General features: G+C 43.9%; 1 protein-coding gene across 4 annotated transcripts in view; it reads left to right on the forward strand.

The window, feature by feature from the left end:
* The window catches only part of GRIP2 (glutamate receptor interacting protein 2), a 266,386-nt gene that overhangs the window by 114,695 nt on the left and 128,756 nt on the right, over positions 1-22,935 (forward strand). Inside the window, exon 1 of one of the 4 annotated variants that reach the window (XM_048315465.1) lies at positions 14,168-14,437. The exons of 1 other annotated variant lie outside the window; for it this stretch is intronic. In XM_048315465.1, the coding sequence (XP_048171422.1) occupies positions 14,287-14,437 (151 nt within the window). In that variant the 5' untranslated portion in view covers positions 14,168-14,286. Of the gene's footprint in view, positions 1-14,167; positions 14,438-22,935 lie in introns of those variants that run through there. 2 more of the 4 variants (XM_048315464.1, XM_048315459.1) reach the window with 2 other exon arrangements.

The raw sequence follows: 22,935 nt of genomic DNA on the forward strand, positions 1-22,935 counted from the left end.
GAGAATTGAGCCTGAATCAAAGGTGAAGGAACAGGGCATAACAGAGAGGCAGTTAGCAGCAAGTTTTGTTCATCTGCAAAATTTCCTGGATTCTGCTTGGTCCTTTTAATTAGCTTTATTTATCTGGGTAGAAACCCACTGAGATTACAATCTCAGCTTCCGGGATGATTTGTCCTAGTCTCCTGTCTTTGAAAAATAGTCTCCGAACTGTCTCAGAGGTGACACTCTGGCTGCTCTTTTTTGCCACTTGCAATCTGTCCTGTTGCTGTAGGAAGCTGGTAATGGTTTGTTTGTTTGCTTCTTTTCCAACATAGCTCCCGTAAATCTTTCTTCCCTTTCTCAGGGTGTGAGTTATTACTTGTAGGAGGTTGGTAAAAATCACCTTGAAAGGGGTGAGAATTACCAATTTGCTGTAAGTCATTTATTTATAAAGGCTGGGAGAAACACTTGTGGAAATCACAGCTCTGGACCTTTTGACAAGTGTCCTCCCTGCTCGTGGCACAGCAGTGGCATGGATTGCATTGCTCTCCCCTGGCATGGGATGGCCAATTGTGTCCCTGCAAATCCCTGGGCCAGCAAAGGGAGGAGCAGGGGGTACACTGCCACCCTGTGTGCAGACTCCTTCCCTCTAGATCCACCATGGAAAAAGGACTTGGCAGAGCTTTGACATCAGTGCTGGCACTGCTGCTTTCCCCTTGCAAAAAAATAAGCCTCCCCCATGGCTCAGGTTAGTGGCAATCCTAAAAAGTGAAATATTTTCCAGTTGTCCATAGCACTGGCAAACCTGCACGTGGGTGATGTCTTCTCAGGTATTCCCACATGCAGGTTGGACCCGCAAGGTACGACTTTGCTGGACAAGTAGTTTCAAGGGAGATATTTGCCATTTCAACAAATTTTATTTGGGTTTTGCAGTGAGAAAGCCTTTAGAAGAGCAGGAGGCTGGATCTGACCGTGCTGATGTCAGTCTGGATTTAGCAGTGTTAAAGGGAATGAGGTTAGTCTAGATTGACACCGGCATAAAAGGAGAGGGCAGAATTAGGCTTATGATATCTAAAAAAGTCTTAGGTCCTGATTCATCAAAGGACTTAAGTATGGCTGAATTCTTCCTAAAGCCCATATGTTAGCATTTTGCTGACAGGGGACGTTTATTTTTATTCAGAAGTATCAGAAAGGACGAAGAGGAACACTTTAGAAATGCCTTCCTTCTGACTAGGAGTATAATTGCCTCTAAATTTGGGGATAAACAGGAGAAAACATATTTTGGGTTGAGAATTTCTTGTATGTTAAGTAGTGTGTTTTACTGCAGAAAGCAGCTTCTAATGCAAATATTGTGTCAGTTGCAATGACAACAGTGGTGTAATTATTTTTGATAATGAAAAAACATACTATTATTTTGAACCAAGGAAACTATAGAGGGGTCATCATGGAGGATTTTTTTTTTTTCTTGCAATAACTTATTTCTGTATGATGATGTAATCATAACAGAATCACGATCTTGAGATAATATAAGCATTTGACTGCTCTTTGTGCATCAAAATACCCCAGAGATGTAATTATCTCATGGCTACTACATTTTCTGACAAGTCTTACAGCTTAGATATTGCAGACCCTGAACACTGATATGTACAGAAAACATTAAATATTCATTTGCTGATGCATGTATTTATAAAAATCCCATTTCTCCATTGAGTGAGCGGTGGTTTTCAGGTCATCCAATTCAATAACTATGAAGATATTTGAGGACTCAGGGATTCTTGCTCATTTGAAGTTCTGTAGTTTTCTTTTTTTTTGGGCAAAATAAATGCAGTAACTACTTTGCTAGGAAAAGGAATGCATTTCTTCCACAGTTTGTTCTGCTAATAGTCCCTGTGTACTGCATGTGCAACTGTGCTGGCCTCATTGTTTCACATCCATGGAAATATGCAGTGCTCTGTGCAGGGCTGCAGCTCTTTCCACCCTTTGTAAGGCACAGGCTGACCTTCCACCCTCCTCGTGGTTCACAGTGGGGAGGGACACAGCCTTGGCTTGGCTGCAAGAGGGGAGTAAAGCTTCCATTCCATCTCTTCTGTCTCCCTGATCGCAGTGAACTAAACTTCGTTTTTTCAAACTGTTACAAAGTGCTCGACTTTTCTGCAGGATGAGCAAATCCTTCTCTCCTCCCACCAAAAGTGTCCTTCATGTGTGTTGAAGCAGTGGATACCTCCACAGTCATTTGTGGCCAAAGCAGCCCCTCGTGTTGAACCTGGGATTGGCCAGCAGCTGTCTGGCAGGCCTCAAATTCTGAAAGAAAAAATGACCAGGGCTAGTAGCAAATGTTAGAAGATGCCTCAGCTTTTAAAAAGCGAAACAATTTGTTCCCAGCTGTATCAGCACAGAGTCATCCAATTCACCTTTTGGAGAGTGGCACTAATTTGTGGCTGTGTAGCCCCTGTTTTTGTGACCTGTGGTGTCCATACTGTACATGTATGAATGCTCTGCGTGCCCTGGGGTCACTTTGGAGTCTATATGTGTGTTGCATTGGCTGCTGAAGTGCCAGGTTTGCTCCTTTCAAGCTCCTTTCAAGCTATGAGGAAGAAGGTGGGGATCTCTCCAATGAGTTTTGAGCAGTGCATTAGTGTCACCTCTGATACCATTAAATGACCCCGGAAAATCAGCTGGGAGCCCTCACCAGTGATTACATGGCAGTGTAGAGAGAGGTTATCTGTGCCTCAGGGGCTTTTCTCCTGGTGTGCCCCACTGAAGCAATGGAGGGGCTGCATCTTCCTCGATGACAAGTTAAATCTTCCCCTCGTAATTGCCTGAAACACAACTTCTGGTAAGGTGGGCAAGCTGAGCAGTTGTGCTGCTGCTTGTGTTTCTCCAAAAGTCACAAGCAGTGAGGGGTGCTCTGTTTGAGTCCAATGTAAGGCAACAGAGCAGGATCCAATGTGTGTGGGCTTTTTGTTATGGAAAAAGAGAAGAGAAAAAGCACAATGAATCCCAGGTGGTCAGCCCAAACAGTTTGCTGCCTTTTCTCTTGCACTGACTAATAATCCATTACAGGAAAAACAGATTACCTGCTGATGTACCAACACACAGGGGTGGTACATGAAGGGAAGATGTTCTCTGGATCCAAGTAGCCAAACTGCTTCTAGCTGGAGCTGTGTCTTCAGTAAGAGGCAGGTGCAGGAGCAACCTTTCTATGTAGAAGTGAGGAGCCTCTTGCGCTGTTCTTACTGAAGAAAAAATAACAAAGCCCTGTGTTTCCAGACATGCCATAGCTTCCGGCTAGAGTGCTCCTACTGTGGTGATAGAGAACAGTGTGGGTTTGCAGTACCAATCTGTGGTGATGCTTTTGGAATTTGTCATTCTGTTTCAATCCTTCTGCAGAGCCCAGCTATCATCCTGCCCTTATGTTATTTAATAAAAAAAAAAAATTGAAAATAATAAAATAAGGGATCAAAATGCCTTTGTTGTGTGTTTTTGATCTGTTCAACCCTGAAAAAACCTTTCTGCTATCACCACCTCAGGTATATAGCTATTTACCTGTGGTTTGAGGGAGAGTATCACTTTTATGCTTTATGTACTTGAAAGGAAGTTAAATAAATAGCTCCTTTACTCCTTTTAGTTTGTCTTGGACTCTTCACCCCTAAGAAATTGTGAAGCCAAGTGGAATCAGAGAAGGGCTGCATAGCAAGCAGTTTGTGCATGAAATGCATTTGTTTTTAATTGCCTCATTAAGTCAGGTTATGATGGATTATATGACCTTACCCAATGCAGTCTGACATAATGGGATGCTGTCAGAAGTTCTGGAATAACAGAGTGATATTCACTTGACTGGGGTTTTCTTGCTTGTGTTTTTAGCTGTGTTGATTGCTTGCAGTGGTTATACACATTAAGAATGTCTTGGCATGAGTAAAGGCAAGGTCATTAATGCTTTTTGTCATGATTACTTGATGAGCTTGTTGTTCAACCAGGAATTAATGCCTTGCTGGTGGTACAGGAAGGAGGCATGGGGCTGTCATGCTGTGGTGCAATGGGGTGGGTGCTGGGCTCACAGATTTCTCATGGTGCCTCCCAGGGCTCTGTCTATCAGCTGTTATCAGGGGTTGCAGCCAGTGACAGCACAGCCGTTCCCAGCAATTCACAGAGCAGTTTTCAGGTAAGGTATTTTCAATTATTTGGCTGGTGTTTAATAAACATGACTTGAGGAGGCCCCTCCATGTTGCACATCTGTTTTGGAGAGGGGCATAGCAAATGGAGGTGTTGTATCCAAGGCAAAGTAAGGTGGCTTGGCAGCAGGAGCTGGCTTTGCTCCCTCTACGAGGGAACAGGAGCCCTTTCATTTCCTGGCATGTGTTGGTGGCTTGTGTAATGGAGAGGTACAAGAACATCCTCCTCTTCCCATGATAGATGAGGTTTGTAGGTTTCAAGCTGTTTAAATAAGACTTTTAGCTACCAACAAAGTAGAGGAAAAAACTCCTTTTCTCAGGTAAATCATTATGCTGCATTGGTTTTCCAAACCCTCTAATAATAATATAAAAAAGCCATTTTGAATGCTATTCCTTTTGCCTTTTCAATTTCTCCCTTGGAATCTCTCAGCTGTTAAATTAGTTTTTGGATTCATCCCAAACTTATTAATATTTCTTTGTCCTTCTTCACTTATCTGTCTCTCCTCCCCCATTCTTTTCCAGAATAATTTCCAGTGGAGGAATTTTTTGGAAGCAGTGTTTCCCTGTGTAGATCTTACTCACGCAGCACATCTTTCTTTAAATAAGGCAATACTGGTGTTTTTTACATCCTGGACAGTTCTGTTTAATTGCCAAGAGCGGGACTGTTGACTTGAATGAAGCTCCACTGTGTGTAAGTGCTCTTACAAGCATTGATTAGGATGGCAGGTTTGACAGCTGAGTCAGTCAGAAACCTTGAAATACACCATTTGGGACTGTTTGTTGGTGATGATGAGTCTCAACTGCCACAGACTTTCGTTCTTTTTTTTTTTTTTTTTTTTTCCAAAAGTTTAGAGCTTTCTCCTTCATTAGGAAAAGGGCTTTCTTTAGACTCCTTTGAAATGGATGCAGCACCTCCTTGTTCTCCTGCAGTGGTCATTGCTATGGATAATTTTGAAGGAAACAAGTAAGATTTAGGAATTGTTTGGAGATATTGCATTTGATTAGTTATTTGCATTAAAGCTCCCTGAGAAATTGATTTCCATAATCATTCTTGAGGTTTGTGGGATAACAATGAATTCTAAATTGAAATGGATCTAAACTTTAAAATTTTCCCAGAAAGTTGAAATTTTAGTGTATTCCTTATGAAAACACTGAAATGTATTTCCAGGAGAGTAGATTGCTGCCTGGAATTTCTGTGGGAATTGGACTTGGCATTATTCTTATCAGCTTCATTTGACTTCCGCAGGGGGAGGTGGTAGGAGAGTGAGAAAATTCACATCAAGTCCAATTTGCAGTTGCTGGGTCTTGCAGCCTCTGCAGCCCCATGGATCCCTGTGCTTCCAGGCCAGGAATGAACTTGCAAGTGTCGGACAGGGCTGAGCAGGCTGCTTGGCCATTGTGGTGTGTGTTTGTAGCATATGAAGAGAAAACACAACCGCATGCCCTTCTTGTTTGGCATCCAGACTCCTAGCACAGCCTGATATCCATCCGTCCATCCATCCGTCCATCCATCCGTCCATCCATCCGTCCATCCATCCCCCCTCTCTTTTCCATGTTGAGTTTTTCCTGACAGACCCTCAAACTAGTTGGTTTCTGAACATTATTTATGTTGTGGCTCCTATGGACGTGGAAACCTTGGAGAAACACAGAAGAGCCAGCCAGTAGCAAGGCTCCCATGGTCATTCATGAAAATGGAGCTGTTTCTATCACAAGTTCTCTTAAAGCCTGTCAGTCCTTTGGAAAAGTGCACATTTAATCAGAAATCTCCTTTATTTCAGTTCCTTCTCTCTCTACTCATCCATTTCCTTGTTCCCATTCCCAAGCTTGTCTTTGTCTTTTCCTTTACTTCCAACCTGAAATTCTGGTACCAAGTGCTATTTTTGGGCTGCCAGCCCCTTGCAAGCAGCCAGACTTGGTAAGTTTTGGAAAAATGCAAGCAGCTTCTCTGGGGCAACAGAGGAAGCCACGGAGCTGAAAGCTAGTCCTGATAAAATCCAGGGGGTTTTTACTGTCATGAAGTTCTTTAGCAAGAGCTGTTGTTTGTTTGGAGCTGCTGTGCAGTGATTATTTTTCAATAGGAGCTTCAACTTCACCTGAGTGTATCTGTAGTGATTACAGGAGTGAACCTAAATGGCTGGGGAGAATATGCTAAACTTTGCTGCTGTTGGTGGCAGGCTTTGGTAATTCCTGCCTCCACAAGCCTACGGCTTTAGATATCTGCTGTATTTGAGCTTCCTGAAAATTACACGCCCAAGGAGCTTAAGGGAGTGAAATAATCTGTACTGACAGAATGTGGTGTGGAAATGTCCCTCCTTAACTATTTTGCTGATGCAGGACTTCAACGTGAAAGCAGAGGAAGATTGATGGCAGAGAGCGAGTGGAAATCACACTGATGTTTAGGCTTGACTTGGGTTAGGCACTGGAGAAAGAAATAAATGGAAGAGGGAAATTGGGTCTAGGAGTGGCATTCCTTTTGTTTCTTAACTGTCCAAGGTGCTGGTGAGGGAACTTAGCATCTTGTGCCAGAAGCACCACTGTGTATTGCTTTGCTTGACAGTACCATCTTTTCAGAGCATTTTGTTTCAATTCCCTCAAAACCTCAGTGGGAGAGCTGAGTCTCTGAACAACTGTAATAAGCCCATGACTTCATTTCCAAATGGGGTCTCCTGAGGACATTAAGAAGGTGGTGAGATTTGGGAGGAGCAATGAACTGGCTGCTTCTCACTGGCTATGGCAGCTTCAAGGGTCAGCAGATCCTGCAATTAATAGGGAACAATGAGCCAGCCGGGATGCTCTGGCACATGATCCTGGGTGGAAGCGAAGGGAAGAGAAGATAGTGAGAAACTTGGGAACAGCCTTCTTCTTCCAGCTCTCATCAAGGCTGAACCCTGGCCACAGGAGTCCTTCATTTGAATGAGAGAATGACATTGTTTTTCCTCCTAATATTCCTGTATTATAGCCCTGATTACTGTGACATCTGAGTGCTTGAATGTATTTGAGTTCTCAGAGCATCTCGATGGTGCATATGCTCTTATCCTGTTTTTAGCTGGGTGGTTGAGACCAAAGTCCTGCTGATTTCAAGGGGTTGGCTTGGGACCACATGGTGTGGCCCATCACCTTGCACAGTCCTGAAGCAATGCCATTCACCTCTCCTAGTGGTAAATCATGGCTCCCCTACCAAGAAAAGGAAGGGTGTTTTGGGGCCAGTTGGCATCTCTGAGGTCTCTCCATGATCTGGCCAGAGGTCCTTACAGCCTGAGCTATCTCCTGCTTGCAGGAGGCTGCCTCTGGCCTCCATTTCTTGATTACAGCAAGACAGCCAGGGCTCTTTCAACTGCAATGATTGCAAGTAGGCTTTGGGCAGCTGATTATTCACAGTCATGCCTGACGCTGCTGGAGAATAGGGTAGGATTTGTTCCTCTTTAGCTTTCTGATCTGCAAAATAATAACAACATTTGTCAGTGTGAATCCCTTGTGAGGCTATGAGCTCAGAGCTCCTCTCTGAAGTGTGGTGGTGTCTATTTGCCTGCAGAACAGGTACATTTTTGGAGGTAGGAGAGCAAACTGTGCCCATCTCATCCCACTGAAACATGTTGCACTGTCAGTACGTCTTTGGTCTGCTGCAGAGTAAATATCTTCCTAGTTCTTCTGAGCTGCTGAATCCCCCACCTCCATTGGAATTCCCACTGAACACAGGCCATATTTCACCCGGGTTTGGACTGAGTCCCACATCTCATAATCAAACTCCTTGTCAGTTAATGCCTCTTTCTGCATGACACCCTCAGGCTGATTTCAGACTGGCAGGGCAGCTTTCAGTTTCATTCCACCAATGGTTCTCCAGCCATCCTGTCTTAAAAGCCATGTGTGTAACTGGCCTCTGCTTGCTCTTTCTAAATTATCTCTCAGTACTGTTTTTTCTTTCTAGTCCTTCACTTATGAGCCTCAGGGATTCATGTAAAAGTGGAATTTTGCACCCATGTGTGTTTTTTGCCTCTGTGAAGGGATGGAGATCATCCTTCACTTAGAAACTGTGGTTACAGGGTCAGTCCCTTTAGACTTAGACACTACTGAGCCACTTGTAATACTTTATGCTCCTGAAAAACTCTGTGTTTCTCTGAGTTTGCTTTCTTTGTCAGCTTTCTTTGCTTTGTTTGCCAGCCTGCATTTGGCACAGGATCAGAGTTGTCACCTTTCCAGATTTCTTTGCTGAACCAAAATAAAACTTCAGAGAGGCTATGACATGGGAGTGCTGAGAAACAGTACCTGAAAGCATCAATAGTGCAGCATTCAAACTTTCACAAAACAGAACCCAGAGTTTTGCTTTAACAATTCTATGTTGGTCTCTCCACTTTCCCTTCCAGTAGAAAAGTGTCTACTACATGTTCCTGGGCTTGGCTGCAGTGCACATCTGGGTGTCTGCGAGTCCCAGGGATTACGTGTCAGCCACCAAATGTCCCCAAATGTGTCACCCCACTTTTCCAGGGCTGTGGCTCTCATCCTGCCTAGTGAGGCTTGCTATTCCATTGGTGCTGTTATGATCACACAGCAACTTTTGGAGGCCAGAAGGGCACTGCAGGTGCTGGAATAGCTTGTGAACTACTATCAAACAAGTGAGAGAAATTAAGGTAGTTGTGGGAAAGGACCGGGAAAAGAAAATATGTGAGTCAAATAAGTTCGTATTTTATTCAGGCATTTTTAATAATTTCCCATGATAAACGGCCATGGTCTGTTCCCTGTTCTCAGTATTGTTGTTGTTACAGTGAAAATACCATGACTACTGTCAAGCACTGAAATTTATTTATGTGGTTGGTGTGGGTTTTGTTGTCTCTACAGCAATTACAGCTCTTTATTCTTTCACAGGTATTTTTGGACAGCTAGTGTTTTCCTGCCCCAGAAAAATAAACAAAAAGCCAAACATGCACCTGATACTTTTAAAATTGTGAAGATTTTAAAAACCATCTGAGCCTTTTTTTCCTGTGGCAGTTTTAATTCTGAGACCACATTCCCTTGAAATAAGAATTAGCTTAGTGTGAGTGGTTGGAAGTAGCTGTGTAAGTCTTAATTGCTCTGCTAGGCCTGGGCTCTTTCATTGCTTGAAGATTTTGAAATCCCCAACTTTAATTTCTGTAGCTGTAGTTAAGCTGGTAAGATGCTGCACACAGGTGGCAAACCTCCAACATTATCCTCTTTCTTTTTTGCCTTAATTATTGTCATGTTTATTATTTTGTAATAAAGCCAAAAGCCCAAAATAATTAACTTGAAATGCAGCAGTTGCAAGACACCAAGCTGTTTTCTTCTCAAAAGCTTCTTATGGTCTTTGAAACAGCTGGAAAATAGTGAAGGGAATGAAATAGCAGGGCATCAGCAGAAACTTGCAGAGGGGGTCAGTGCCACTGATTGGTGTTAAAGCAGGTGAAGACTTCATGACATAAAGCCTAACAGCAGTGCTGCATGGTGTGATTAATAACTGCAGCATGTTGTGCTGTCTCCAGCCTCACAGAAACTCAGAGTTATGCAGCAAGCAAAATATAATGTGGTAGGGAAGGATCAGGTAAGGGCTCACCTGTGAAATAGTATTGGGAGCAGGATGCATCTCCTTGTTTGGAGGCATTTGCTTACGGTCGAACAAGGACATGGTGTGTCTGTGGTGTCTCTGGGCTGCAGCAGACCCCGGTGTTCCTGTGATTTCCTGGAACCATGTTGCAGCAGCCAGTGATGGCTTTGAGAACTTAGTGCCAAGCACCATCTCTGGAGGGCAATGCCTTCAGTTTTGCCTGAGGGTTGCCTACCAAAACACAGGCCACAGGTTCGGGTCTGCTTAAATCTGTCAGCTGTAACTTTGGTGGCCTGGCATAAGCAAACAGGGCTGTGTTTCTGCATCCCTTGCTCCCTGGGACTTTCCTGCTGAAAACCTCTCTCCCTTTAGTGTTTGTGGCAGGTGCACCATACCTATGCTTTTTAAGAATTCAAGGCAATAGTGTCGGCTTCCTCGTGTTTGAAATCACTTGGCATGTCCCAGTGCTGAGAAATACTGAATAGTACTGCTGGTTAGGGAGCAGGCTCTTCCACGGGGCATAGAATGGTTCTACAGTCAGGGGTGGGATTAGACAGGAGCAGGAAGAAGAGGAAGATTGCCCAGGATGAGGAGCAGCAGGAGGCTGTTCTCAGTCATGTTGGGAAGAGGCAGCTGCCGTGTGCTGCTGACTCATGTAATGACCCTTGTGCTAATGCTGTTCCCTATCATTTAACACAAAAATAAAACTGCTAAATTGAGACTGATTTGAAACATGCATGGTTTGCTTTGGAAGACATTTAATAACAGCTATACTTTAATTGTAGGACTCTGATTGGAAAAGGAGGGACAAGTAAATAGTTTACATTAACTTAGCAATATTATTCTGTTATTATTGAACCTTCCTAAATTCTACCCAAATCTTGGCTCAAATCAAACAGCTTCAGATAATTTGTGAGAAGCAATAGGTGAAACTAAGTGGGAGTAGGACATGAAAAGAGTGTGTGATCACCTGAATGGAAACCAAAGTGTTCCCAGTACTCACAGTAGTTAGTGAGATGCTTTGAAGGCTTTTTCACCTCTTAAATGCTTACTGCTTTGAGGCAGCAATTTTGGCCTTCAAATGACTACAGCAACTTGCTGCCCTGACAGTGAAATAAATTTTGAAAGCAGTGTGAGTGCAATCTATAGGATTAACAGCCAGGCCATAAAGCAGAAATCTTTCCAAAACAGAGATCTTATGATTACTCAATCAGGAAAAAGTCGCCTACAGGACCTGAGTGGTTCATGGTGGCTTGTTGCCTTTTATATTGGCAACTGGTGAGAAAATACAGAATGGGCTGAGTGCAGGCAGTATCTGCAGTCACAGGGGACATGCAGGTTGTACCTTTAGTCCCTGAGAGCCCATATCAGCAAAATCTTTTGTGTTGCTCCATGCTGTCTTGCTTTCCTGCTGCTCACTGTATTGCTGCAGCTCTCAGAAATATTAATGAGATGAGAAGGAGATCGCCCTCAGGTGACCCTCCATGGCATCACTTGCTGGACTGAGAGTCTGGGCTGCAGTACAGTCCCAAATCCATGTGTTTTGTTTTTATAGAAGTGGTAATGGTGGCTCAGTATGGATGGCAACTTGAATTGGTTATGTCAGTTCTAACTAATGACATTGAAGACCAATAAAGTGACTCTTAGATTGGTTTTGTATTATTAGTCTTGTTATTAATTATGGAGACATGACAGCAGCATTAGTGCTAGTATTAACCATCAAAATAAAATGGAATTGTACTCATAAATCTCATTGATTAGAAGTACATGAAGGATTACAGCCATTCTCCAAAGGAAAAGAGAGGAAATGGAGTCAGTCTGGAGCAGGAGTGAGATGGAGGTAGAAGAAAATTTAGGGAATGATAACAGTATGCTGAAGATTGTTCAAAGAAGGAGCCTGAGCAAAGAAGAGCAGGACTAGGGCTGAAGTCTGCAGCTGCCTGGGTGGACAAGGTTGGGTTTTCCTGCATGTTACAAGGAATTATGGACCTCACTGCCCTTGAGGCTGGCTGCCTGCCTAGTGCTTCCCACTTCCCTTTGGGACTCTGCTGCCGGCTTGATATCTAATCTGGAAGCCACTGTGAAGGTCTTCTCCATTGTGTGAGGCTGGGCCAGCACCCTGCCCATCTCCCAGGAGGCTTGTGGGAGCCTTAATGCCTGGGAAGAGCAGGTGGATCTCAAATGGTGGAGACCAATGCAAACTAGGACAAGCTCTTGCCAGGAGCAGGCTCTGATTTGGGTGCTGGCTGTGGACAGGAGGAAAGGGAAGCAGGCGCATCTGTGCAGCCCTGGAGGGGAGCCAGGGAGATCCTCGCTCAGCAGAAGAGCTGCCTTTGCTCCTGACAGTGGTAAACTGCTGAGAGGGAGGCAGTGCAAATTACCTCCTGCCCTGGAGAAAGGTGGCAGGAGAAGAATTATGCCTCAGAGTGATGCATGGGAACAGCATAATTTCCTGGGGTGGTGCAATTTGCACGATGCTGCTTGTCTGGAGACACGACTCATTAACATCTGGGCTTTAATAAGCTGAGAAGCATTGGCCAGATCTTGCACTTGGGGTCTGCTCTGTGGCACTGCTGCTGTGGCCATGTCTGGGCACTGAGAGTTCAGTCCTTGAAGGGTTATCCGAGGCTGGCAATGGCTGTTGCTGGTGCCCATGCTCTGCCCTGTGCTGGCCTTTGCAGGGCGTGGGCTGCATCTTGCTCAGTGGTTAGAGTGATGGCCCTATTTATACTGCCTTAAATGAAGTGCAGGATAATTTAATTTGTACATCCATTAATACTATCTACTGCAGGGTTTGTACTTAATTGTATCACTCTAAATGGAGTTTTAGGTTATTAACAGGCTCTCAGTCCTGCTGCCTGGCACAGCCATGTCTAATCCCACACATGGTTGCTTGGAGAAGGTCCTTTCCATTCCACTAACCCCACTGGCCTGGTTGGGTCCTTGGAGGGTTCTTCCAAGTTGGCAGTCACTGCCCAAAAATCATAATTCCTCCCTGAAATGGCCAGGAGACAATAATGATGGGTATTTCCTTGGCATCAGTGTGGGAGATAGGATGGTGTTGACTCTCTCTGCAGGGCAGAGACAAAGGGGAAACTTTGGGCCAGGAGCTACATCAGTTCCCAAAGTTTTCCAAGGGAAGCTCTTCTTGCAGCCAAATAACTTTGTAGGTTGGGTAAGGGTTGACCTGACTATAGTGAACTGGTAATCTGCTTCTGCTATTGGTTCTTTTGCATATAAGTGGGTTAATAAACATCTGTCTTAAGTTGTGTCTCATGGTCCGGTTTAAATCTGAAAGCCAGCAGTAAAGGTGTGTGTTTGTCACAGAATCATAGAATGGTTTGGGTTGGAAGGGACCTGAGAGATCATCTAGTTCTGTCCCCCCCTGCCATGGGCAGGGATGCCACCTGTTGCATTAGGTTGCTCAGGCCTTCACTCGTCCTGTCATCCACCTGACTCCCAGGCAGTCATTCCCAAGCACACAGGCTTGTTTTCCACTTAGCCTCCTGACTCTCAAAACTGTCATTTACAAACAAAATGAGTCTTTCAAGGGGAATATTCTTCTTACTGCTCATCCATGCCTTGGTTTGCAGTGCTAGGACAGCAGCAGCGGAAGGGACTCTGAACTCTGTCTTTGGAGATTGCTGTGGACAGGGGATCATGTCAGAGCTTCCCACACAGGGTTCTTGCATTCTTCTCAGTGATTTGGTGGTGTCTGAGAGCATCTATGGCCCTGGGTGTACACTATAGGATGCATGTTGTTGTCCATTAAAATCTGTGTAAAAATACCAGAGGGTCATGTAAAAACATTTAAAGGCTCTAGATTATTTGGAAAGTTTAGAGAGTCTAAGCTTTTGAAACAGGAAGAGAAGCTATTGGGGTGTATTCAGTGGTTCTGCTAAAAATGTCTTGACTAGCTACTTCACCTTGCATTACCTCAGTGTCTGCAGGAAACTGGAAAAATTATTTGCCTTTTTCCAAAGATGCTGGTGAGAAAATAAGTGCTGAAAGGTGAGCAATTGTGTGAGCACAGGAAAGTCAAGGTTCTTTCCTGCAAGCTTGCACAGTTATTTAGCATTTCTCATAGATGCAGATATTATTTGCTGTCTGCGTTAGCTATTTCTAGTCTTTGAAAAGAAGCCAGAATTCTTTAAGAGTCACTGCTTTTTCTGAGCTGATGCTGGCTCTTTTGCCTGAGGAGTATTTGAAATCTGCCAGAATGCATGTATTGTCAAAAACAGAAATTGAAAACTCTATACAGGATCTGCTGCCCCTGTGAGTTATGAGCTTTCCCAAGTCATCAGGGAGAAGAAATGCCTGCTCTTGTTCTCTGCAAGAGCTGTGGATGGACAGAGGCAAAAGAAATCCGTTTCCCTCCTCCCCCCCTCTCCCATCATCACCCAAAACTCTCTCTTTGGGTGGAAAGAAGCTTTTGAAACAGACACACACACACACACACACACACAAGCGCTTTCCCAGTGACCTGCATGCTTCTAGCTGTCCCTCCTTCCTTGGGAGCTGGAGCTGCTGAGACTCCGGAGTTGGGGAGATCCTGTCCCCTCTGTGCAGCCCTGAGACCAAATGAATAAAGTGAACAAGGTTTTGAAGCTTCTTAAGAAGTCATCGAGGAGAAGGAAGAGATGGAGAGAGGAGTTGAAGGTGGAGGAGGAAGGGGAGAGCCAGGAACTCTGTGACCCAGGTGGTTTGTGCCGCCTGCACCTCTGTACCACTGGTAAGGAAACAGGAATGTTCCTTCTCACCTTGGGACAATGTGCCTGTTTGATATCCATTGCTTGTGTGTGACAGGAGAGCTTCCTATAGCCAGCCACTGCTGTTGTGCTTTTTGTGAAAAATACTGGTGGGAGAAGTGGTAAAGGCAGGGAACTGAAACTCCTGGGTCTCCTTTTATAAACCTTCCCTTGCTTGCGTGGGTGGCATTTTGCACATTTGTGAAGTGGGGAGAGAAGGGAATCTTCTTTCTGGAAGAATGGTGCTCCTGAAAGTGTAGGGAGAATGTGTAGCTCATTGAGAATTTTGTTTGATATGTGTGGTTGCATTTTGAGATATGTAAGCCTGTATGTTTGTTCTGTATATTTGTGAAACAGAAGAGCAATGTGAAATGGATGAATTTAGGTTGTTGTTTTTCTGAGGGATGTTCTTGTCCATCAAAGTTGGTGTGGACCCAGGTCCATAATATCCATCCTTACCTTCCAAGCAAACGATGCTGTGGCTGTAATATCATTGAAAATGATTCTGTGTTTAGTCTGTCTATAAAACAGCAAAACAAAAGATGCTGGGAATGTGAAAAAGGGTCATTTAGAGCATTCACTGACATGTCTCCAGCACATTTGAACTTTCTGCTGGGGACTGTGACCCAGCAGAGGAAAATGTGTAGGTCTGTGCATTTGGCCATCAGGCTCAGCTTCCTTCCTTCTGCATTGCCAGTGTCCAAGGCATGTGAAGCACTTATGAAACTACACTTAGGACGAAGCCACTCTTGGGTCTAATGTAGGTCAGTGCTCTTCTTGCCGTCACATTTGGTGGTTTGTTTGCAATAGTATTGTTGTAGCTTTCATACCTTTTAGAGGCTCACTTTTTTTCTTTCTCACACACCTAATTCTGTTGAGCTGCTTTCCTGACCCTGTCCTGGAGCATCTGATGGCCCCATTCTTGCAGGGCCTTGGGCGGCTTCATTTACAGCTGGAGAGCTGGGGCACAGAGATGTTACTGGACTTGCCTAGGGTTACACAGACTGGGGCAGGGATGGGCACTGGCCTCTGAGCTTGAGGCCTGAGAAAATGCCATGATGAGCAGCACTGGTAACTGTCCTGCTCTTGGCTTCAGCTTCCAGTTGTCCTGACTTTCACCTCTCTTACCTGCCTTACCTACCTAGTTCAAGAGTCTGAGATGTGTTTCTGCTACCATTTTTTCCAGTGAAATATATTCAAATACTTTTGCTTAAAGTTTTCATATATTTCTTACCTTATCTTTAGTAAGGAACTGATCGACAGATGAGAAAGGAAATTAAAACCTGAAAATATTTAGGTGTCAGAATGTGAGAAGGCAGCGGAAAACATTAACCAGCTTTGACAGTTTGACAGTCATTTCTATTGTTAAACCTGTGTGTATTTTACTTTATTGTTTTAATAGGAGGTTGTTACTGAGAAGGTTCACCCCCAGTCCTGAGTTTCTCAGGCTGGGAATGTGGTCCCATCACAGCTGAGTTTTATATTCAGTCCACTTCCTTCTAACCATCTCATCTAGTGAGCTCTAAGGTGTTGACCTGAGAGATGGAATGCTTTGGTTGTTTTTTATTTATTTGGTTTTTCTTTTGATGAAAAGACCAACACAGATCTTCTGAACCTGTAGTTAATGCCATGCTGTGGGGGCAATAGTAGTTAGATAGCCTGAGTCCATCTTAGCTGGGTGTACACAGTGGATCTCTCCCTCTAAGCCATGGAGTCAGGCTGCTTAGCAGGGAGAGGAGAAGAACTAGTGCTTCTTGACCCAAAACATCCAAAACTTGCATGATGAATTCTCTGGAGAGTCTATTCCTCTCTGTTGATTGTAAGGGAAGTAAAACTGAAGGCTAGGATGTCTCTTGTGTGCTGACTTTTATACGGCTTGTAAGGGTTTTGGGACATGAATGTGTGACTGTCTAAGAATTTTTTGGCTTTATTGCCTGGATATGCTTTAGGTGAAGGGCCCCCTCTTTCACAGTCTCTGCTACTCTGCAACAGTTTGTTAGCCTGAGGCTTTTACAAAGCTGAACTGATGGCTTTTTTTTTTCCCTAAGTGCAAGATGGGTAGTGGGTTAATGCACTTCTGCCGTCCAGGCAACAGTGATAGAGATGGATTGACAGAAAAAAAGAGAAAAGCATCAGTTAAGGCAAATGGGGAGAAAAATAGTGCATTCCTGCAGTTGGATTCTGTGCCGGCAGTTGTTCCAGCCAGTTATATCTCCACAATAAAATGTAAATGAATGCAATCATTTATTTGGGTGCCTGGAGGCCTAGTGGTATGAAAAGATAAGCGAGCATTTTCCATTGTTTATTTGGTGGGGGTGGCTCTTCTCTGTCTGCTACTGTCTCTCTGATACCTTGGCAGCATCTAAATGTTGCCTTTATTATTAAAAACACATATATGGGAGTCTAATATCTGAAACGGATTAGTGTGGTGTTTACAGAAGCGTCAGCCAGCCCCCACTCCCTGCAGGCTCTCAGCGTTTGTGCTCCTTCTGCAGGAGCACTGCACAGGGAGCAGGAACACCAGCAGCTGGCTGAGGACTGGGGAAAAGCAGACACAAGGCAGGGAGTGGTGGGTCTGTAACATGTGTTGTTGTTGCTGGTCAGAGGAATGAGCAGGAGGGACTGGGAATCTCCAGTGAGCTGGTTCTCTGGAGGCTGAGGAGGAGGGGGAACAAAGGGAGGGTGAAGAACAATAGGACATGACAGTGGCATTGGGATAATCTCTGATCCTATTTAGGCATATTTAATTGACCTGTCAGTTTTTCACATCTCATGAATTTTCATAAGGATTCTTCTTTGCCTCTTGTTTTATCTTCTCATAGCTCCTTGGATTTCCCTGCGGACGGTCTCTCTGGATTTCTTTGTGTTGTGTCCCCCCCTTTCCTATTGCAAAGCAGCACTGAGTTGCCTGGCTTTGTGGTGTCTAAGCAGAAAGACAGATTCAGCAAAGGAGTTGTTTGGGAAAATCTCATGTTACTCTCAACAAAGAGAGAAATTTGGTATGGGAGGGGGGATTGTCAGTGGCCTAAACATGTGTGCCATCTATCACAGCTATTTTTGCACTGGTCTAGGGCTCTGGATATAAACCTACATCCCAATCATGTGTAATGTTATGGGGAATTAATTTTTTTTCCCCCTCTGGTCCCTTTGAAAGCTAAGACACATTTATTCTTTTGATTTTTTTACCCAGTATTGGCTACCTTAAAAATACAGAGCTGCTGAACTTCTGGGTTATGTAAATTCATTCAAAGGGATGTTGCTCAGCCTTTCAGATCATCTCTGTTAAAATCCTACCCTTTCATTCCTAAGTGATGCCAGACCTAGTTGCTTCATCCTCCCACAAGAAATCCCCCAGGCACATGATTAAAACCAAGCCATCCTTATAGAGTCACTGGCCGAGCTTGCCAGAATTGCTAGTGCATTTCTTGTGGCTTTGAAGTTCATGAGTACTGGGGCTTGGAGGGACATGAGGACGCACAGAGAGGCAGCCCTCGCAGGCAGAGGAGATCAGAAGCTGCAGTGATCTCTGATGGACTGCTCTCTCTCTGGTCTTGTCCTACCTGATCCCTGGGGTGACGACAAACATCTTCAGATAGGTGCCTATCAGAGTGGTTCCCCTTCAGAAGGGGGCTACACCAATAAGAGAGTCCAAAACTGCATGGCCAGGCTGTCCAAAGGGTTTGGGTACTTTAGGAAATCATGGGCAAAGCTCATAAGAAGGGTATCCCAGACCCTCAGCAGGGGAGGAGGCGGGAAGAGCTGCAGGTGGTGGTGGAGGCCAGGGATGGGCATCTCCTACTTTGGAAGAGGCCCCTGTACCTCATGTCTGCAGAAGCGCAGCTGCCATAAAACCCTCTGTGTCCCATCAGCAGGGTGGTTTTCACAAGGCTTTTATGCCTTTTGTGATGACAGCTTGGTTTGTGGCAATTTATTGTCCTGCAGGTTTGTCTTCTCTGTTTATATCTTGTGGGTCTCACTGTACAGCAGTAAATCATTGCAAAGCTGATAGTTTAGTTTCTAGCCATAAATTCAAATGCTGGAAAGAGAGATTTGTTTATTCCTATGCCTCTGTTCTTTGAATGTGGCTGTTCATAGAGCTCTGTATGCCCCTAGGTGTGAGGATGATGTTTGGTAAAAGCGGTGATGACTTAAATAGTGTGAGGGACCTCTAAATAAAATTTTATATGGGATTGCAAGAAGTGAAGTGATTTGGACAGGACTACATTAGGAAAGGTGGAGAAACAGGAAAGAGAAAGAGATCCTTTTGGCAGAGCATTGGCACAAGGCTGGGTCTATGTGTGCCGCACTGTTTGGTCAAGGTCATGGTCTGGGGGTGGTGCTGGAACACTGCAAACAGCAGTCAAGCAGCTGAGGTTAAACCTCTGAAGGTCCTGGGGCAGCACTGAGACCTGGCACCAAGTGTTCTGCTAGTGAGGACAGTATTGTTGCTGGTAGAAAGGAGAAAACCTAGACTGGGATTAATGTGTGGCTCTGAAGGAGTCAGGGTTAATAGCATCAAGGCTGGGATATTTGTAGATAAAGGCAAAGGAACCCAAGAAAGGCACGGGCTGGAGACCCTAATAATCCTCTCTCTGCCTGTGCCCTGCAGTGGTGAGCGAACTGTAAATGAAGCCGTTATTAACAGCTCTGCTCATATCACAAGATATAAACTGGTCTATTGAGCAAGAAAGAGTTGCCCTTTTTTAACCTTTCAAAGTGATTTCCCTTATGGAGACCAGCAGAAGGAGAAAGCTGTGCTTCCTGACTGGAGTAGGGTGCCCTTTCAAAGCCCAGCAGCTCCGATTTCCCTCTTTGCTAAGGGCATTGTGGAGCTGCATTATTTATAACTCCTCCTGGGCACCCACTTGCACATCCTGCAGTGCCCGTGGAAAGGGGATTGCTGGCATTCACTGGAGATTCAGAGGTGACTGAAAGCTCACAAATGGTTATGGTCTCTCTTAACTTCCAGCAAAGACAATTGCACAGAGAAAGCTTTTGATCAAATAGATTCAATCCATTGTAACCAAACATAAATTTTGCTGAGAAAATATTCTGTTTCAACATTTTCAGCAATTAAACTCTGCTACATTCGGACTGTTTGGTGCCAGAAATTAATTAGTTGATAATATTCTCTTTAGAATGAAGACAAATGTTTTTATGTCTTTGCTGAAGGCTAATATTTGCAAAAAGAAAAAGAGATGAGTTCCTTAAATCTCTTTAATCTTGTTCTGATAAATACACTTTCTTACTGTTAAGTGTTCTTTGAATTTCTGTGTGCCTCTTTCTCACATTTCATATAATGCCAAGCACTAGAGAGTGCGTAAATAAGAGCTGCAGGCATCAGCTTTCAGAGGACTGGAGTGATCAGTCAACCCAGTCCTCCCATCTTGGGATCAGCTGTAATAAACACCAAGGAAATGAGTGAAAATATCCAGTGAGACAGATGTTTTTCTTCTTCAAGAGCAAGTATGTGAGTGCTCAAATGATTAGAGGTGGCATCCACATCTCGCTTGCTTATAAAGTAGTTGCAGAAGCTGTGTAGTTCAGTCCATTTTGCAGCCAGATCTTGAATTTGTCTGCGGATGAGACAAGCACAGGTGAACCTGGAGGCCAACAGCTGGATTTTCTAGGGAAGCAGAGACACATACCGAATTACCTTCTCAAAATACTCTGCGGCACTTGCTTTGGCAGGTTTTCTGCAGTTGAAAAATAAAAATAAATAAGCAAAGCCAGGCAGCATAAGAGTTTTAGAAAAATCCAGGCAGCATCCTTACTCTGATCCATCTGAAGCCCTACCTGTAGGATGCATCAACTCTGACTTTGGAGCAAAGTGTTTTCACCTCATTCACCTGATGATGGGACCAACCCATTAATAAGGAAATGCAAATAGAGAGTGAAAGTTTCAGGCTCCCTGATTATAAAATGCAGCTTTGACATTGTTTTTAGACGTCAGCATAAAATATAAGGTATAGACTGAATTGCAGCCTTCATGAAGGGCTGAGTCTAGCATTGATGATTAGAGAAATCAATTTGGCAATTCTGGGATGAGGGAAATGTAGGCTATTGAGGTAGGAAAATACTTCAGAAATGGGGATAATAAATTGTCTGAAGACAGTAGACGTGGGAGATGGAGTTCTTAAAGTCTCCCTTGGATGACAAAAATAAATATCTCACTTAGTAGGAAGTATGAAATTGCTGGTAAGTGCTTTTCAAAATATCAGCTGTTGGCCAAATTCAATCCATTATTAATTATGCCATCATGGTCATAATTGTTACAATTTAGACACTTCCCAAACAAATCTCTAGTTAATTAAAGGTGCAGTCAGTTCCTGGAAAAGTGAACATTGGGCCACCTCTGTGATGGTGCAGCTCTGGGTCTCATAACCACAGGGGCTGGCAAATCTGCACCTACTATCAAATGGGATGAGAAATTCAAGCCTTGTGTGAATAGAAAGGTGCTTAAAGTAGGAAAAATTAATGATGAATTTTCAAATAGATATATGGATTTACTCACGGCTGGGCTCAGTTACCTACTCCGCTGTTGGCTTGCAGCCTAGTGGGTAGACCACTGGTGGGCAAATTTCCTGCCAGAGTAAACTGGTACAGCTGTTTTGCATATGAAAAAACAATGCCAGTTATGTGTGACAGTGGATTTGGTCATTAGATTTGATGATGGACAAAGATAATTCAGCTTGATGTCCTGTAAAAACACAGGCCAAATCCTTCAGCCATGTACACCCGGCAACTTGGACAAGACCAAGGCAAACCTGGTTGGTTTTCTGGTAGGCAGACATCTGGTTTTGATTTAAGGAGACCAGAATACAAATCATGTGCTGTTGCCTTCGTTAATTTGTTCTTGTGAGTAAAACACCTTTACTGGTATTATTTCAGAAACGGCATTTGTCTATAACAGTTTAAAATGGAGATAACTGTACTTCTCTTGGCCCATTCTTTCTTTACCTCTTCTACTCAAACCCTGCTCAGTGTGGTATGGGAACATCTGAACGCTGTAGGCAAAATGAGCTCCCAAATGAGGTTTCTATAAGCAAACATAATATTAGTGCAATGTGTTTAATGATAATAATAAAATTCAAATTCATGGGTCCTTAAGACCTCTTGAACATTCTGCTATTGATTAATAATTGTTTAACTAGAAGCTTCCAATATTTTGCTTAAGAAACAAAGTAGTTTTTACTGGCTGCTAAGTGTTAGTAACAGCAATTCTACCAGCACAAACACCCTATTTTAGAAGCTACATGTACATCCTAGCATGAGCAGTACTGATTCTGCATGGTTATTTAAATTTTCCCTATACAACATATCTAAAACGAGGTTGTTTTAATTTCAAAGGTAAGCTGCAGGTTGCAGTGACCGCAGCCTTCCTACCATCCTTTCTGGGGCTGATGGTGCTCTGTAAGTGAGGGATTTGTGTGTTACCTTTAACTGTGTTCACAGTAAAGGACTGCAGCTGGCGCTTAAACTGGGGCACAAGAACCTGCTTAAAAAGGAGATGCCTTTTGGCCTTTGGCTTACTAACTGTCTAGGCTGTTCCTGGCTAATTGCTTCATTAGCACAACAACAATGTCAAATACAGTGAGAAGACTGTTGGGAGTACATACATGAAGGCAGAGCATGACCCCTGTCTAGGCAGGCATCTGCAGTCAGCATTTGTAAGAGCCTTTCATTCTCCCCAGTCAATTGGCAGTCGGAGCGAGTGGCAGTACAGCACACGGAGATAAGACTATTTTAATTTCTTGCTTCAGGAGCCTCAGCTGCCTCCTTGGAAAGACTGATGCCTTGTCCATGGATTCACAGATTGAACAAACATACTCTATCATTTAATTATTGAAGGATGGCTTCAGCATTTCCTGGCAAAATAAGCTATGGTCTTAGGCTGAATCCTGGCAACAGTGTTCCACCTGCAGGACCACTCTTCTTACTGTGGGCAACAGGCAGTACCACTTTGGTCACTGCTCTTTGGGATAATACAGCTCTGCTAAACCCATTTCCAAAAGTCAGCTGATAAAATAGTCATAGTAGGAGGAGATGGCTATGACAAATACTGATAGGCCTCAAGCTGGAAGCTCAAGAAAGGAGCATAGAGGTGAATGCTTAAATTACTTGTCTTCTTAACTCTAGGACATATCTCAAATGCCATACACCCACTTGAATTGCAGAAAAGTTCCTGAAAAATCCTATGTGTTCAGCCTTCCTGCCAATCTGGGGTGAGACTTATGGAGAGAAAAAAGGGAAGACATTGTCAGCACAAATGGTGCTTACACACGGCTGCATTCCTGGTCTCAGCAAATGCAATGGTGAGAACTAGAAATTTCTCCAAAGAGCCTCTTGCAGCTGGTGCTACAGAGGGTTGAGGGTCTGGAGAAGTCTAACTCAGGGGAAATAATTGCATGTAGCTGAAAATTAAACATGGCACTTCTCATGAAGTGTCCTGGTGAGTTTGTAAAAAGTTGCACAGGATGTT

The sequence above is a fragment of the Corvus hawaiiensis genome, chromosome 11 (genome assembly GCF_020740725.1).
Source record: "Corvus hawaiiensis isolate bCorHaw1 chromosome 11, bCorHaw1.pri.cur, whole genome shotgun sequence".
NCBI lineage: Eukaryota > Metazoa > Chordata > Aves > Passeriformes > Corvidae > Corvus > Corvus hawaiiensis.